General features: G+C 38.0%; 1 protein-coding gene across 3 annotated transcripts in view; it reads right to left on the bottom strand.

The window, feature by feature from the left end:
- ANGPT1 (angiopoietin 1) overlaps positions 1-15322 on the bottom strand; it is a 240702-nt gene that overhangs the window by 26189 nt on the left and 199191 nt on the right. For all 3 annotated transcript variants that reach the window (XM_047088928.1, XM_047088929.1, XM_047088930.1), the window contains one exon: positions 9088-9254. In XM_047088928.1, coding sequence (XP_046944884.1) covers positions 9088-9254 — 167 coding nt within the window. The remainder of the gene's footprint in view (positions 1-9087; positions 9255-15322) is intronic.

The following is a 15322-nucleotide window of genomic DNA, read 5'->3' as shown; positions in this document are numbered from 1 at the left end:
CAGCTGTCTGTTGAATGAACAACAACCAAAAATCCTTGTTGATATGTCTTTCATATATTTATCAGACAGCGCTTCCTTTCCAGTCACATGTCAAACCTTGTGGAGAGATCCCTGCACTCCTAGAGGGGGCAATCTAGGGAAGAGCCAAATAATAGTCAATTACAATCCAGTGTAATAAGGAGTCTGATAAAGATATGCACAGAGCACAGTGACAGCAGAAAGAAAGGGGTTCTTATCCAATGTAGGAAGCATAACTCTTCAGATCAAGCTGAGGCTTGAAGGATAACGAAAATCAAGTCAGCCACAGAGTTTTGAAGCTCTTAAAGAATAGGGGTTGAGTTCTGTGGGTTTTGTTTCACTCATAATGCCTTGCACATTGTTGTTGTTCATATTTATTGAATGAAATTGATCAAAACACTGAGTGAAAAAAAAACTGACTGAAACATGAAAGACCATTTCAAATGAGCTGCCCTCAGAAGCTATCACTAGCTGCCAGTCCTAAATCTCTTCCATATTACGAGTTGTGTGGCTATCCTCTTTGCTCTTAGCATTATGCTTTGTTCCTGTCCCCTTATACTCCATGCTTAGGCAAAAGCTAACCATTTACATCAATCTAACCATAGGCCTAGCAAGACATACCAGGTCTCATTTATGAGGCTTAACATATGCTATTCCCTCTTCTATCTCCAATTTTGACTATTTTTCTAGCTAATTCCAATTTGCCATTTGTATGTCAACTTAGGCTACCCTGTGGAAGTCTTCTCAGCTTCCCAAATTGGTTAGATCCCCCTATTCATGCCATACTTGTCTTTATTGGTGAACTCACTGTGTTCATGGTATTGTAACTGCCTGTTTGTCTGTTATCTGCTCCTTCCCCTATCCTCATCACACATGTGTAGGCACATGTGTAAACACACATACATATCTGACTGCTGAAATCCCTGTGGATATTTTATCCTAGGATTGCACATACTAGAACATAACAATTATTTTATTCCTTGAAAACAGAGCTGTCATCTTTTCAGTAGTGGACAGCACTAGGAGGACTCCCAGTAGTGGGATCACAGGACATCTCTCTAGACTATTTCCTTGAGGCAGAGCTAGCTGCTTCTAACAACTCTCACCAACCTAGAAGTTTCGAGAATAGCAATTGTCTGAATCCCAGCATTAGTTTTTCTAGAGCAGGAATCCTCTGGGAATCTTAGACCTAACAGGACTGGGATATTTGTTTTGTTGGCTTAGAAAAATCCAGGACTCTAGAAACTGGCATTAATCTACTTTAATAAAATCAAGGGATTTTCCTGACCATTAGAAGACCTGGAGAGGTACAAAGTGACTTTGTAAGATCATTCCTTTCTCCTTTTGAATATTTTGTCTCGGTCAGAGTATAAAATACAAATTTTGTTGAATAAAACATTTTTTTCTCTGTTTCAGGAAGGAACTATAACAAAAATTGTAATCTAAATATAGTAAGATAACTCCCACATTGGATACATTATTTGGAAATACAAATAAAATGACTTAAAGCCTTGAGTTTGCAATCTAGGCTAAAAATTCAAGAGGGTAGAAACAGCCAGAGGATTCCCTATTTTTTTTTCTACCTTGATCAGTCCAGAAGTGCTGTAAAAAATAACTTTCTTCTTGGTATTTCAACACATCTGCTACTGGTTCTAGCCAGGACTGTATAGCCCAGAGGATCACAGAAATGAAAAACATTTCACTACAGAGAGTAAAACAAGTTTTGCAATACCTACAAAAATGCAGGGCTTAAATTCATGTGGGAGGCTCTAGAGAATTCTTTTCACTCTACACTAATTTGTCCTTGAAATACATACATGACATGGGAGTATTTTAATGATAAAAAAAAATAAGATTTTTGAATTGGAAAGATTTCATTCTTACCTTCTTATTTTACTTCTGAGGACCTGAGACTTGGAAAAGTGAAGTAACTTGTCCAAGGTCATTCAGAAAATAACTACAGATCCAAGGCTAGAATTCATGGCTCTTAATTCCCAATACAAGGCTTTATCCATTACATCAAACTCTTCCCCAATAAAGATGTTGGCCAAAAGTAAATTTTGTGCAGAAAGATATTTAATGACTAAATTATTTTTAAGGGTTTTTTTTGACAATTTTTTCCCCAAACATTCCATTCATTTCTTCATGTGGAATCTCTTCAGAACAAGGCTTTAACACATAAATAGTTTCACCCTGAAGGTATCATTCATCCCCAACAAATTACATGGAGATAATAAAATATGGAGAATATTCTTAAACTGTGCATCAATATTATAGTAAGATTGTAATTATAAGATGAACATTGTAAATGGTTAAACATTATCATTCATACTTTACTAATAGAGATTTTCTGTTGGTTCAAAGAGGGGTTACCTTTAAGCTTGTCATTATACTATCTGTGATAAAGGATTTAATAATCCAGTTAATACCATGGTAAGATAAAAGAATTAACTTTAGGGAACAAAGTGTAACCAAAAGTAGAAAAAAAATTAACATGCAAAATCACTTGTGTAATAAAACATGTTCAAAAAACTGTGCCTTTCTAACAAGGCTGAAATTTTTTCATGTAATTTTCTTTTTCTTCGTATACATTAAAGTAGCACAACTAAATTTTCTCCAATTGGTAAATCTTTACTTTTTTAGCTATAATAATATAATACAACACTGCTTTACAAACATCTGAGGTACTAGCAATGAAAGGGCCAAAAGGATATTGTAGTAGGTCCCCACACTTTAACCAAAATGGATAAGCTTTATGGGTTTTATACATTATATTTTGTAAGAATTTTCTTTAAGAGATTACATATTCCATTGCAAAAATGAAAACAAAACCTTAAGTGAATTAAACTTAGCCAAACCAATAATGGGACAAATTAACTCTTTGTACCTTTGGATGTGATAAAATGGGAAGTACATAATATTGTTTATACAGCATTCTCGCCAAAAAGATTTAATTTGAATCTCATCAGGAAGAAATAATAAGGTGAATCCAGAAAGAGACATTTCTGAGGAACACTGACTGGGATTTTTAAAAAATATTTATGGTAGGTATGTGGTAGACTATTCTAAGTAAAAGTTGACTGAAGAGATCACAGATGAAATGAGTGAACCTGGACTGGGTCTTGAAGCCAAATTAACAAACAGACAAAAATCCCAATCAGTAAAACATTTCTGGGACAGTGGAATATGTATTGCAATACAGAATATAATTAATTTTCTTATCAAAACCAGTAATAAATTTCTTGGGTGTGATGCAAATTGAAATAAAAATATGTAAATTTTTTATAGTTGCATGGCATTTAAATTTGTCCAATACAAAGTATGTTTGCATACTCTTTTTGCTTGGATCTCCATAACAAATGGTGAGGATGATAGGAGAGAGGGCATTATTCCCACTTAAAGATGACAGAACTGAGGTATTAAAGTAACATGTAAATTGCCCACGTTATATAGCTAGATTAAACTACTGTCAACTTGGTTAATCTGGGAACTATGTTTCCCAGGATATCCCTCCTTGTTCACCAAAAGAGGACTTGGTGTGAGATTTGGAAGGTGGGAGGAAGCAGAGGCCTGAATCTGACCATCAGTCAATATGGAAGAGATGCCTGTCAGTTCCCAGCTTGTCCTTTTCCACTCTGCATCCAGCCTGCCTTCCCATGCTGTCAACCGTCCCAGACCTGTCAACGGATGCTTGATTGGTAGCATAGCTACCCTGAAGTGACATAGTTCCTTAGATCTCCCCCTTTGTGGTCCTCCTCTGGTGGCTGGACGTGCTTGTTTTCTTGGATTTCCCTGCAAGCTCCAGCTGGTCCACTGCTATGCTGGGACCTTCACCTTTCAGACCTTCACTATCCCAGTTCATCTCACAGTTGTGCAAGGTGTAATCTGTATAACAAATCTCTTATTTCCACAGTGCTTATCATAGCTCTGTTTTTCTGAACACGGATACAACCAACTTGGTTTTATGAACATGGAAGCCAGACTTCACTATTTAATAGCTTCCACATCTTCTGATTCCTATTCCAAAACACTTTCCAATAGATCACAGCATCTCGCCACATCCACAATTAATCTGTTATTTAAAATTTTTTTTAATGTTTATTTATTATTGAGAGACAGAGAGAGGCAGAGAGTGAGCAGGGGAGGGGCAGAGAGAGAGGGAGACACAGAATCTGAAGCAGGTTCCAGGCTCTGAGCTGTCAGCACAGAGCTCGACATGGGGCTCGAACTCCCAAACTGTGAGATCATAACCTGAGCTGAAGTCGGACGCTTAACCAACTGAGCCACCCAGGTGCCCCAATTAATCTGTTATTTTTAAAGCATTTGTTGTGGTGGGGGTAGTTGTGTATTTGCTTTTTAAACTCCGAGTATTAGGGCCATCAAAGTTTTCATGAGAACTAAAAGGTCACTGTAAGCCCTAAACTGATGTTTCCAGCAATTTGATATTTCCTCTTACTGAAGTATTTATTAGAGAGACCAAATTTATCAAAGAAATAAAGGGGCATAAGATAAAAAAGAAATATATACAGAAAAGTAATTCCATTCTAGAAAACAATTTTTGAGCTGCAACTTTACAAAAACTTAATTTATAAGACAGAAAATTGAGAAAAAGAGATAAGATAATGCCCATGAACATTCAAATTATTAAAGACAGAAATAGGACCAGAAGAAACAAATTTTATCTGTTAGAATATGTGCTTTGAGTGTATTTAGTTCTAGAAATTGACTTCTGTATTTCCCTTTATTGAGGGATGGCCATATGGTGCACACTTATGATATTGAACCTCAAATAACTTCTACTCATCTCAGTACCTGTGACCGTGTACCATGCCTATTTTTTTCAAGTGAAAACAAGGTGTCTGATGCATAGTATCTGCTCACCAAATATGAGTTATTAACTATCACTTAACATTTTTGCTAACTTAGATATATTATCTTGAATTTTGATGAAAATGGTTCCTATTCTCAAGAAGCTTAGAAACAGTAGAAAAGGGAAACAAGCACAGTTATTTAATAAATACTTGTTAATGACTTATAATAGAATGTGGATACTGGATAGTTCGTCACAGACCCATTAGGAATCTATGGGAGCACAAAACATCCAAACTGGCCTATGTGAAGATGATGCATTTCTCGAGGAGATCAGTGTAGGGAGATTTATAAAGGAGGGCTCTCAGGATCAATCCCCATGGCAGAATGAAGAAAGCAATACTGAACAGAGAGAGGATGAATTCACACACAGTTACAGTAGAGGGCTTGGCTAATCCCAAGTGGAATTCTGAACCTGGGATGGCCCTTCAGAATTGTCCCAAACTGGGGCAAGGGGTCCTTTATATACTCCTGTATTGACTAGTCATTGGATGCAATCTGTCTGCAGGATAGTGACCTCGGGTGATGTGACTTTCTTCAGCCACAGGCAATGCTCAGGCAGGGGACCCTGGCTACAGGCTGTAAACCAGCAACATTCCTGGAAGGTGAGAGAAGGAGCACTACAGTTCCGAAGGGAGGCTAGGAGTGAGTTCATCACAACACATACCATAACATGTATTGGGGAAAACTTCCTGATATAAAGGAGAATCTTATGGGTTTATAAGATGTATCTAAGTCAAGTTTATATGTGTGGGTGCCAATATAACATAACCAGAGACACAGAAGGTTTAGGGAAATTGCAAGTAGTTTCTGGAACATAGTCATAATGAGGAGTATCTGGTCAGGTGAGGTTTTTGGGAGAGTGTATTAGTGAAAGCTGATAGTTGTTGGGAAAGTGTATTACTGACAGACCTTAATCTGTAGATATTTGAACATTGATGAAATATATGAAGGAGGGAAGAAACCAAAGTCAGATTATCTTTTAGAAAAACCATCCCAACAATAGTGTGGATGATATATTTGAGAGCATCAAGATTGGAGGCAGGAAAGCTGTACAATAGTTTGGGTGTTAGATGATGAGGACCTGAATAATACTACCTCTCTAGAGGAAGTATTTAATAATTTCACATTAATTGTGTGTTATTTTACATGATGTGTTTATCATGACACTCTCACATTATTTTTTCCTTATATATATTCTCCTGGGTTCCATAGATTTTATTTTCTATCTGAGAAAATCATTTGGAGTTTCCTTAGAGAATAAAAGGAAAGTGTGTGTATTCTATGTACATTTGTAAGCTTATGTATCCATTCAACAACACTTACTTTTATCAGTTTGTGTCCAGAGCATGAGAAAAAAAATTTAAACTTAGATTTATACATTATGACCACAGCTATTATAAGTTTCCAAAATAAAATTTGTTAAGATAGAATACTTAAAAAAAAACAACTCTCAAAAAATCATCTGAATTTAATTTGGAGGAGGAAGAAATATTGAAAAATTTTAAAAAATAAACCAAAATCCTAATATGAATTCCATAGTTCTGTTTTTAGTTGATATTTACTTGAGTTTGAGCAGGTCAGTTGACCAAAGCCTCATTTCCTTCATATTTAAAATGTGTCTAGTAATATGTACCTCAAAACTTCAGTGTGAAGACTGAATGCTTAAAGTGTTAAAAACCATTTCATAAATTATAAAACACTACACAAATGCTAGTGTTAATCCTTTTAATAAATTATCACTGAAATTAAGAAATTCCTTCTTAATTCAGAAGAAAGAGAAATAAGTGGATGAGAAGCAGAGGCAAAGTCGGACTTCTGGGCTCTAACTTCAGGCCACACCTGGTGTTATTGGACTTGAGTGAGTGATGACACAGGTGGGGAGGGGAGTCACAAGGGTGTACTCCCTTTTCAGGCTTCTGTCTGATTTTCTTCGAAAGAGTAAATAGGACCATTTCATAGTGTGCTTATTTTAAGCAAGCTTTCACCAGAAAAGGCATTATGTTTTAATGAATTCTAATTTCCCATTTGATGCCAATATGAATCTTATACTCAACTGCATGAGAAGGTGATGGTTACAGACTTATTTTCTGTTGGGTCCTGCCGAGAGAGAGGGCCAGAGCCACCAACTTTACTACAGCAGCGTGCCTATCAAGGTTCACAATTCTCTCAAGAAAGAAAAATGGGGATCCCAGAGTGCATGCCTTACTCTATCTGGGAAGATTTGCTTTTCAATCATAAATCTGCATCATATGGGTGAAGATCAGAATCATACATCATCGTAGGGACAGGAAATGATCAATGAGGGCAGTGGGGCATTCTAAGAGGAAGTAAGAGCTCCTTCCTCACACAGATGCCAGAATGACATTCATACCATGCACCCTGAAGCCTACTTTGGTTTCTGACAATCTTCCTAAACCTGTCCATGCACTCTTTGTCTTAATACCACCCCAGCCTCACAAGCACATGTGTATGCATGCAAACACACACACACACACACACACACACACACACACACACACACTCACACACGCACGCACACCTACAAAGAACTGAGAGACATTTTGGAAAGGAACCAAAGCAAATTCTTCAGGAGCCTAGAAAAAGACTAGACTAATTATTTGCTAGTCCTATTGTCAAGCTGTCTGACATTAGCCAAGTTCCATATAGTTTCAAGTTTCAGGTCAAAACATTTACATAAGAGTACCCCTGATGTTTTACAGTGGTTTCTCTTGTTATAAAACTCCCCAAATATTGACCTCCTTGGAAACACATCTTCTTACACTCCATTGCATTTTATAAATGTCTCTTCTTTGGTTTCTTGAGTTGTCATTAGGTACACCCTCACTACCCTCCCATGAGATGATGAAAACTCTTTAGATCTATTTCTTATCCCACTGTTGTGACATCATCACTGTTTGTTTAAAAAAATGATCCTTATGTCTCTAAGGATCCAATCCCCTACATAATCCATTAAAATAAAATGAGATATGTTCATCAAAATGTTGTGGATTCAAACCCTTAAAGAATAGCATGTCTCAAAAAGACACAAGCAGCAGAAACCGTGGAACTATAAGAGGGCCACACAGGTTGGAAAAACAGCAGAAGGCTTTAGTTGCTATCACTGCATTTTGCTTGAAGCTATGTGCCAACCCTTTAATGCACACAATCACGTTTCCAAGACTGAGGTAGAGTAGCTACAATATGGGGAGTTAAAAATCACTGCAACACTAATTTGCTGATTATGAAACTGTCACATGCAATTATTAAGGATTTATATGTGCCAAGTATTGCATTAATAGGTAGTGATATAAAAGTAATGGAAATATGTTCCCTGTTGTCAAGGAATGCCAGCCAGTTATTTAGTGACCTAGCTAGTTACAAAGCTGGACTGTGAGGTCTAGGAGACTAGAGACCTTATCACCGACTGCAAAATTACCAGTGCCTGGTAGGGTTCCTAGAACATAGAAGTAACACAATAAGGGTTTGGGGAATGAATTTATCATCCTGCATTACTTGCTTAGCCATCTTTTAATTTTTTTTTTTTTTTGGATAGCGTACAAGCTGCTGAAAAAAACCAGGGTGTTAACAAGAAAGTGTAGAATTTGTCAGTTTGTACATCTACAATGATGTATTGTGTACATTGATGCCATTATTTGAATTTATTCTTGCCTTTACATTATTTTCCAAAAAATTCTAAATTATGCCTCACCTTATCTTTTACATAAGTCACATAAAAACATAAACTTATACCTCCTCTTTGTCACTTTCAAAATAATGTGAAAAAATGAAAATTTAAGAAAGGTGAATAAAATGTAAGTAGAAAATCATAGAAAGGAGTACTTATTCCAAGCCACTGAGTTTGAGTCAATTCTCTGCCATCAGTCTTACAGGTATGAATTCACTGCACCTATTTCACCACAATAACAGGAATAAAAACCACAACAACAATACTATTGTGCTTGACTTAATTCTTCATCCTCTAGTATCTGAGCCAACATCAAAATAGTCTGTGAAAATTCAAATTTAAAGCTTTTAAGAAGCCTTTACTGAGATTTTTGTATCCCTACCAAAGGCCTAGATGACCTAATTCTCATTCTGAAGGATGGCTCTCATCACTCTGTCTTTCACATCTTTCCCCTGAAACTAGTCAGTGGCGAGGCCCAGGACAGTTGGGCCCTAAGTCGAAGGAGGACTTACCTGTAGTTTTGCTTTTCATTTCCTATGTGGAATCGGTCATATTGTGAATAGGCTCGGTTTCCTTCCCAGTCCATTAGCTCGATTCTTAGTGTGTACTGCCTCTGACTGGTTATGGCAAAAATAAACTCATTCCCCAGCCAGTATTCACCAGAGGGATTTCCAAACCCCTACAAAAGAAGACAGAGATGCAGCGGTTACTTCAGACAAAACCTCTTATCATGTTCAGTGTTAACTATATTCTAAATAATAATAAAACTTTCTTTAAAGGGAACGACATTTTTCACACTTTTTTCCAATTAGTGACTCAATACTTTTCTGCTACATTTCTCTCCATTGAGTCTTATGTCTAATTCTTATTACAGTAAAGGCTGATATTCAAATCTGTATAGGTCAGATGATTTCAGATTAAATGCATCTGGTTAATAGGTTTCACCAGTAAACACTTCTCAGTCACAGACTGCTTTTGGAAATGTTTCTAAAATACTAGTTAATGGAACATTTTGAACATAATTCAAACGTTTTCAATGAATACTATCAGGATATTCCTGGACAAGATATTTAACAATATTATTATTGTTTTTGTTGTTGTTGCTGTTATTATTTTTCAGGAGTCAAATTATACTCAGATAATAACTTAAACATATTACTAGACCTTTGACTTTTCTAGCTTTAACATTTTCATTTTTAAATGTTAATAAGCAAACCTGTAAACCCAGGACTGGAATCATTTAAATGCTCTCTCGTTATGGATTTGGGTTTTGAGGCAGAAGGTTGACATGTAAAAGCTAGTGAGTGAGCCTAGCTGGCTGCTTTGCACCTGAATCTTTTTTTTTTTTTTTTCAACGTTTATTTATTTTTGGGACAGAGAGAGACAGAGCATGAACGGGGGAGGGGCAGAGAGAGAGGGAGACACAGAATCGGAAACAGGCTCCAGGCTCCGAGCCATCAGCCCAGAGCCTGACTCGGGGCTCGAACTCACGGACCGCGAGATCGTGACCTGGCTGAAGTCGGACGCTTAACCGACTGCGCCACCCAGGCGCCCCACACCTGAATCTTAACATGGCTCTTATTTTCGTTAGGGCAATTCCAGTCAAGGTTGTTAAATGTTCAAAAATAGTTTCTTTGTGGGTTAAAAAAAAAAGAAGTGGTCCCCCAAGGAAAGCCAACTCTCAATGTTGGTGATGTGAAACTACTGACATTCTAGATTAGGATATTCAGTTTTCGAATCCTCAAAAAGTATTCTTTGGCAACGCTTGAAGTTTAATGTAATTCTTGAACTGCATGTTTGTCTTACTGACCAAACCGTGAGCTCCTTGAGGACAGAAGCTGTGCTGTATCTGTGAAGCCTCAAAGACTACAGAGTGTTAGCATACACCCAGTACTCCATATGCTTTATTGAAGTTTGAAGAAGGGAGGGAAGGAGGGAGGAAAACACTATAGCATTTAATAATGACATTCAGAGAAGTAATTAAAGATAATTCTTGGAGTGGAGGCTCTGAGCACTGCTGTGGAGAGCAGTGGAACTACCAAGGCGAGGGCTAAGCCCCATGCAGAGACCCTGCACATCCAGGAAGAAAGCTCTGTGCTGCAGGCCAAGTTGAAAGGAGAGGCTTTCGCCATTGAGATGAAGGTGGAGCTCCAGTGGGTACAGGAAGTGCGAGAGCTAGAACTGGTCTGTCCCTGGGCCCAGCTGGAGCTGGAGGTGAACAAGGCCCAGCAGACAGCTGAATCGAGGTGAAGTTCAAGCAGATTACAGCGGCCCTGGGCCCCGGCACCATCAGGGACCTTGTTGTGGCTGGGCCAGAGATGCAGGTAAAACTGCTCCAGAGCCTGGGCCTGAAATGAACACTCATCACAGTCAGCTCCACTCGCATCAACCTCTTCAACACAGCCTTGGCTCTTCTGGGGCTAGGGTCTGAAGCCCAGCACCCAGGCCAAAAGGGAGCCTGTATGCCCAGCTCCGAAGAGGGCTTGCTTCTCTGGTATCCTCCTGCCCCTGAAGCTCCTGGAGACAACATGCTGTGCCTTAGCTCGTACTGCACTGACAAAACACTTCTGAGCATTTAAAAACAAAACAAACAAAATAAACAAAAAACAAACAAACAAACAAAAACAACGTAATTCTTGTTGTTTAAAGTGCCCACTGAATCACGATCACTGGAGCTCTGGCTGAAAAAAAAAAAAAAAATTCCTGGCTGCACAGAGAATCAAAATATTTGAGAACCAGCCCCATGGATCTATGTCCAAACAACCTCCCCATTTGTCCCATGCACGTTGATATCTGAAAGACAAACCTCCAGCATAGCAGGATATACACCCTGATGTTTCAGAAAGAAACATTTAACGGAGGCAATCATTTATAAAGGTTTTACTTTTAAGAAGTGTGACGGTAGTACTGAGATAATCACAGCAATTCTCATTTTCCCAATACAGACGATAAAATCTGAAAATCTTGTTTTTTTTTTTCAAATTTAATGTATATCAACTTTATAGAATTATAACTATAGTAGAAGTATTCTTAATGGATTTCTCCTTTAACAAACTTAACACACTCCTTCTTTGAAATATATTGATTGCCACACCTGCGGGGCTCAGTTTAAGTGCCAGACTCCTGATTTTGGCTCAGGTCGTGATCTTATGGTTCATGAGTTTGAGCCCTGCATCGGGCTTTATGCGGACAGTGCAGAGACTGTTTGGGATTATCTCTCTCCCTCTCTCTGCCCTTCCCCTGCTTGTGTGTGCTCTCTCTTTCTCTCTCAAAATAAATGAACTTAAAATATATAAGTTTATGTATGCGTGTGTATGTGTGTGTGTGTGTGTGTGTGTGCGTGTATGCCCAGAGGATACTAAATGCATTAAATACATTTGTGTGCTACTGTCTCTGCCAATTGAGTTACTTACTAAACGTCAGTAGTGTTGGGTCCCCAAACCATTTATGCCTGTTCTGTTATTGTTCTGATAAGATTTATAATGTTATGTAAATAAGTTCAGTATTAGTGGGAAAAGAGCCATTTGTTTTGTTCTGTTTTGTTTTTGATAAAACCTAATTTAAATATTAGGTTTGCTCAATAAAAGCAAATCACTAAAAAAATGCTTTAGAGTTATGTTTGTTACAATTACTCCAAAAGACTAGAAAAATAATAAAACATTAGAAGATTTTAACTTACGTTGCTTTGCAGGTGTCTTATTTGCTCTAGTGAAAACAAAACACAAAACAAAAACAAAAACAAAAAAACAGAAGGTAGAACTTTGATGCATTTAATTACGGGAAAGTTCTAAAAAAGAACCACTGACCCAGAATTCCAGACTCTGGCCCTACATTTTCAATAATGTGCAAATGAATATATAATTTTATACTTAAAATTAAAACAAAATTCATTAACATATAGAAGCACACTTTTAAGATTATTCCCAAATTTAACTTAGTTTTTAATTAACTCAACACTCTTCATTCAAATTGTACTGGTATATGCTCCCCTGAAGCATATATTCTCCCCTGAGGTCCTGTAGCTCAGAGCAAAGATATAGGACCCCCAGAAGTCAGTATTCCAGTGCTCCCTTGCTTCTCTGTTTCCGAGATGCACAAGTCATACTTTGCCAAAGTTCCACAGTGGCAGAGAATATCAGAGCAATTTAGGATGTGCTAAGAATTTTACACATTTTCGTGGCAGCAAGGCTACATACCAGAAAGAAGAGTGAAGCTTACCTTCTCCAATGAATAAGCAAAACAAAAAGCTACAGGGCACTGAAAGTCAAAGAATTAGCACATTCTCAGTTGCAGCAGCCACTGGGAGGAGAAAGAAGACTGCTGGGATTTTTCCTTGCATTTTCTTCTCAGCTTAGACGCGTCAACTCTAGCCACTTGAGGATTCCCTCTGGCGCGCAGTTAGAAGGGATTCAGCAATTATACTAAATGTGAATAAGGAAGCTGGGAATGATGAAGTGTTAAGTTTTAGGTCACATATTTCCATGCTGCTGAAAGCACTGCAGGGATAAAACTGCTCAGCTTCCCTAGGGAAAAAGGGCAGTGATCTCCAGTGAGCCTCAAAAACAGATTAGTGTCATTCCTATGAGAGCCTCTGTCCCCAGCATGGCACGCAGTCTTGTACCTCCTCTGAGTGGAGATTAACATCCCTTCCTAAACAGTTTGCTTTTTCTGAGTGAAAAGAGAAGAAGAAGCAACTGAAAGGAAAACAACAAAATTTGATTTTATAAATAAAAATTCTATTCCATGCACCTTGCCAGATAAACTGTCTAAACATGGTGCATGGTGGGAACAAGATGTTCGGCTACAATGAATCAAAATGACTGTTAGAGAGGGAGGGTAGGGAGGGAACTTTCTAAAAGCTAAGGGCAGCCATGCAGAAAACACTGTTTCATCATGAAGATGAAAAATAAGTCAAAGAAAGGAAAATGGGTTCCCACATTAGTAAACTGTCTATTGCATAGTTTATCAGGCAGACTACAGATCTGATGCCTAGAAATAAAGGCTTGGCTTTGATTAAATATCTTCTACTCCCTATCTCTGCTCCAATTTGAAGCATTGCTCTGTCTATATTTGCTGTGGAACCTCCGATTATTAGTTTTTAGACTCAGTTTCCTTATCTGCAAAACAGGGATTAAAAATGTCATTTCCAGGGGCGCCTGGGTGGCGCAGTCGGTTAAGCGTCCGACTTCAGCCAGGTCACGATCTCGCGGTCCGTGAGTTCGAGCCCCGCGTCGGGCTCTGGGCTGATGGCTCGGAGCCTGGAGCCTGTTTCCGATTCTGTGTCTCCCTCTCTCTCTGCCCCTCCCCCGTTCATGCTCTGTCTCTCTCTGTCCCAAAAATAAATAAACGTTGAAAAAAAAAAATTTTAAAAATGTCATTTCCATATATAAGATTGTGAGAGAGAAATAATATACTGAAAGCATTTAGCTCAATGCTGACACATGAGAACAACAAAAATCTACTTGTTGTTATTATAGTTAAAGGATATATCACAATACATAGTAATGTTCTGTTTACTTGCCTCTCTCCCATCAGACTGTGAGCTATTTGAGGAGAAGCAGGTTTCATTCTACTCTGTATGCAAAAGGGAGCAAAAACAATCCGGGACTATGTCTTAGCCTGGAAATGAATAAGGGGATACTGAAACAATTATTTAAAAGGTTTTTAGATGCTAGGGACTAATGTATTCTTACAGCAAGTTGAGTGTTGGTTTATATAAATAAGTACTGTCATTTTAATCCAAGAATTATTAAATAAGAAATTAGGGGTGCCTGGGTGGCTCAGTCAGTTAAGTGTCCGACTCCTGACTTCAGCTCAGGTGATGATCTCATGGTTCATGGGATCAAGCCCCGTTTCAGGCTCCACACTGACAGCACAGAACCTGTATAGGATTCCCTCTCTCCTCTCTCTCTCTCTCAGCCCCTCCCCAGTTTGCATGTGCTCTCTCTCTCTCTCAAAATAAGTAAATAAACATTTTTAAAAATAAAGAAAAAATAAATAAGAAATTAAAACCAACTGGTTGACACTGGTTGACATAAACCAAAGTGTAGACTACTCTCTTATTTTTACTTCTGCTTCCTAATGGAGAGAGAAGCTGTGTCCTCCAACTGTCCCTTAGTCCTAGTTCTTTTCATCTCTTTCTGTCTATATCTCATAAGTTTTAAGAACTGCAAAAGAGGTAATTTTTGAGATTTTAAACTCATGCCAATAAATTCATAGCTCTGACAGTTGCTTTCAACCAGGAGTGCATATCAGAACCAGCTGTGGAGCTTTTTAAAAATAAGATGACTTGGTTCCCACATGGAGGTTCTGACTCAATATGTCTGGGGTGTGCTTAGAGATATGTATGTTTTTGAAAGGTTCCATGGATGAGTCTGCTTTGTACCATAGGTGGGGAATCATATAATTATGATGTGGAACAGCTATTCTGAATGCAAATGAGGAAGAATATAGTAACCAGATGAAATTATCTGAGTGGTACACAGGAAAGAGAGAGGCATAAAACCTCATCTTCATATGGAGCTCCATATCAGGAGACACAATTTGATAATGTATTATGGGACTGTCCTTGAAAAAAAAGTATGTTGATCCCTAAAATATAGAGATGGCCACATCCAAAAAAACCAGGCTCATACTTTATCATACACATACCGGATTACCATAGGTCTATATTTTACTCCAAAGAACCTGTAACATCTGTATAAATAAAAATAAAAGCTTATACAAATGTTAGTGCTAACACTAAAA

Source organism: Lynx rufus, unplaced genomic scaffold (assembly GCF_022079265.1).
Source record: "Lynx rufus isolate CCGP_SWC_20201006 ecotype Redwood Valley unplaced genomic scaffold, mLynRuf1.p SCAF_26, whole genome shotgun sequence".
Classification (NCBI taxonomy): domain Eukaryota; kingdom Metazoa; phylum Chordata; class Mammalia; order Carnivora; family Felidae; genus Lynx; species Lynx rufus.
This window is presented reverse-complemented; position numbering and strand designations above follow the sequence as displayed.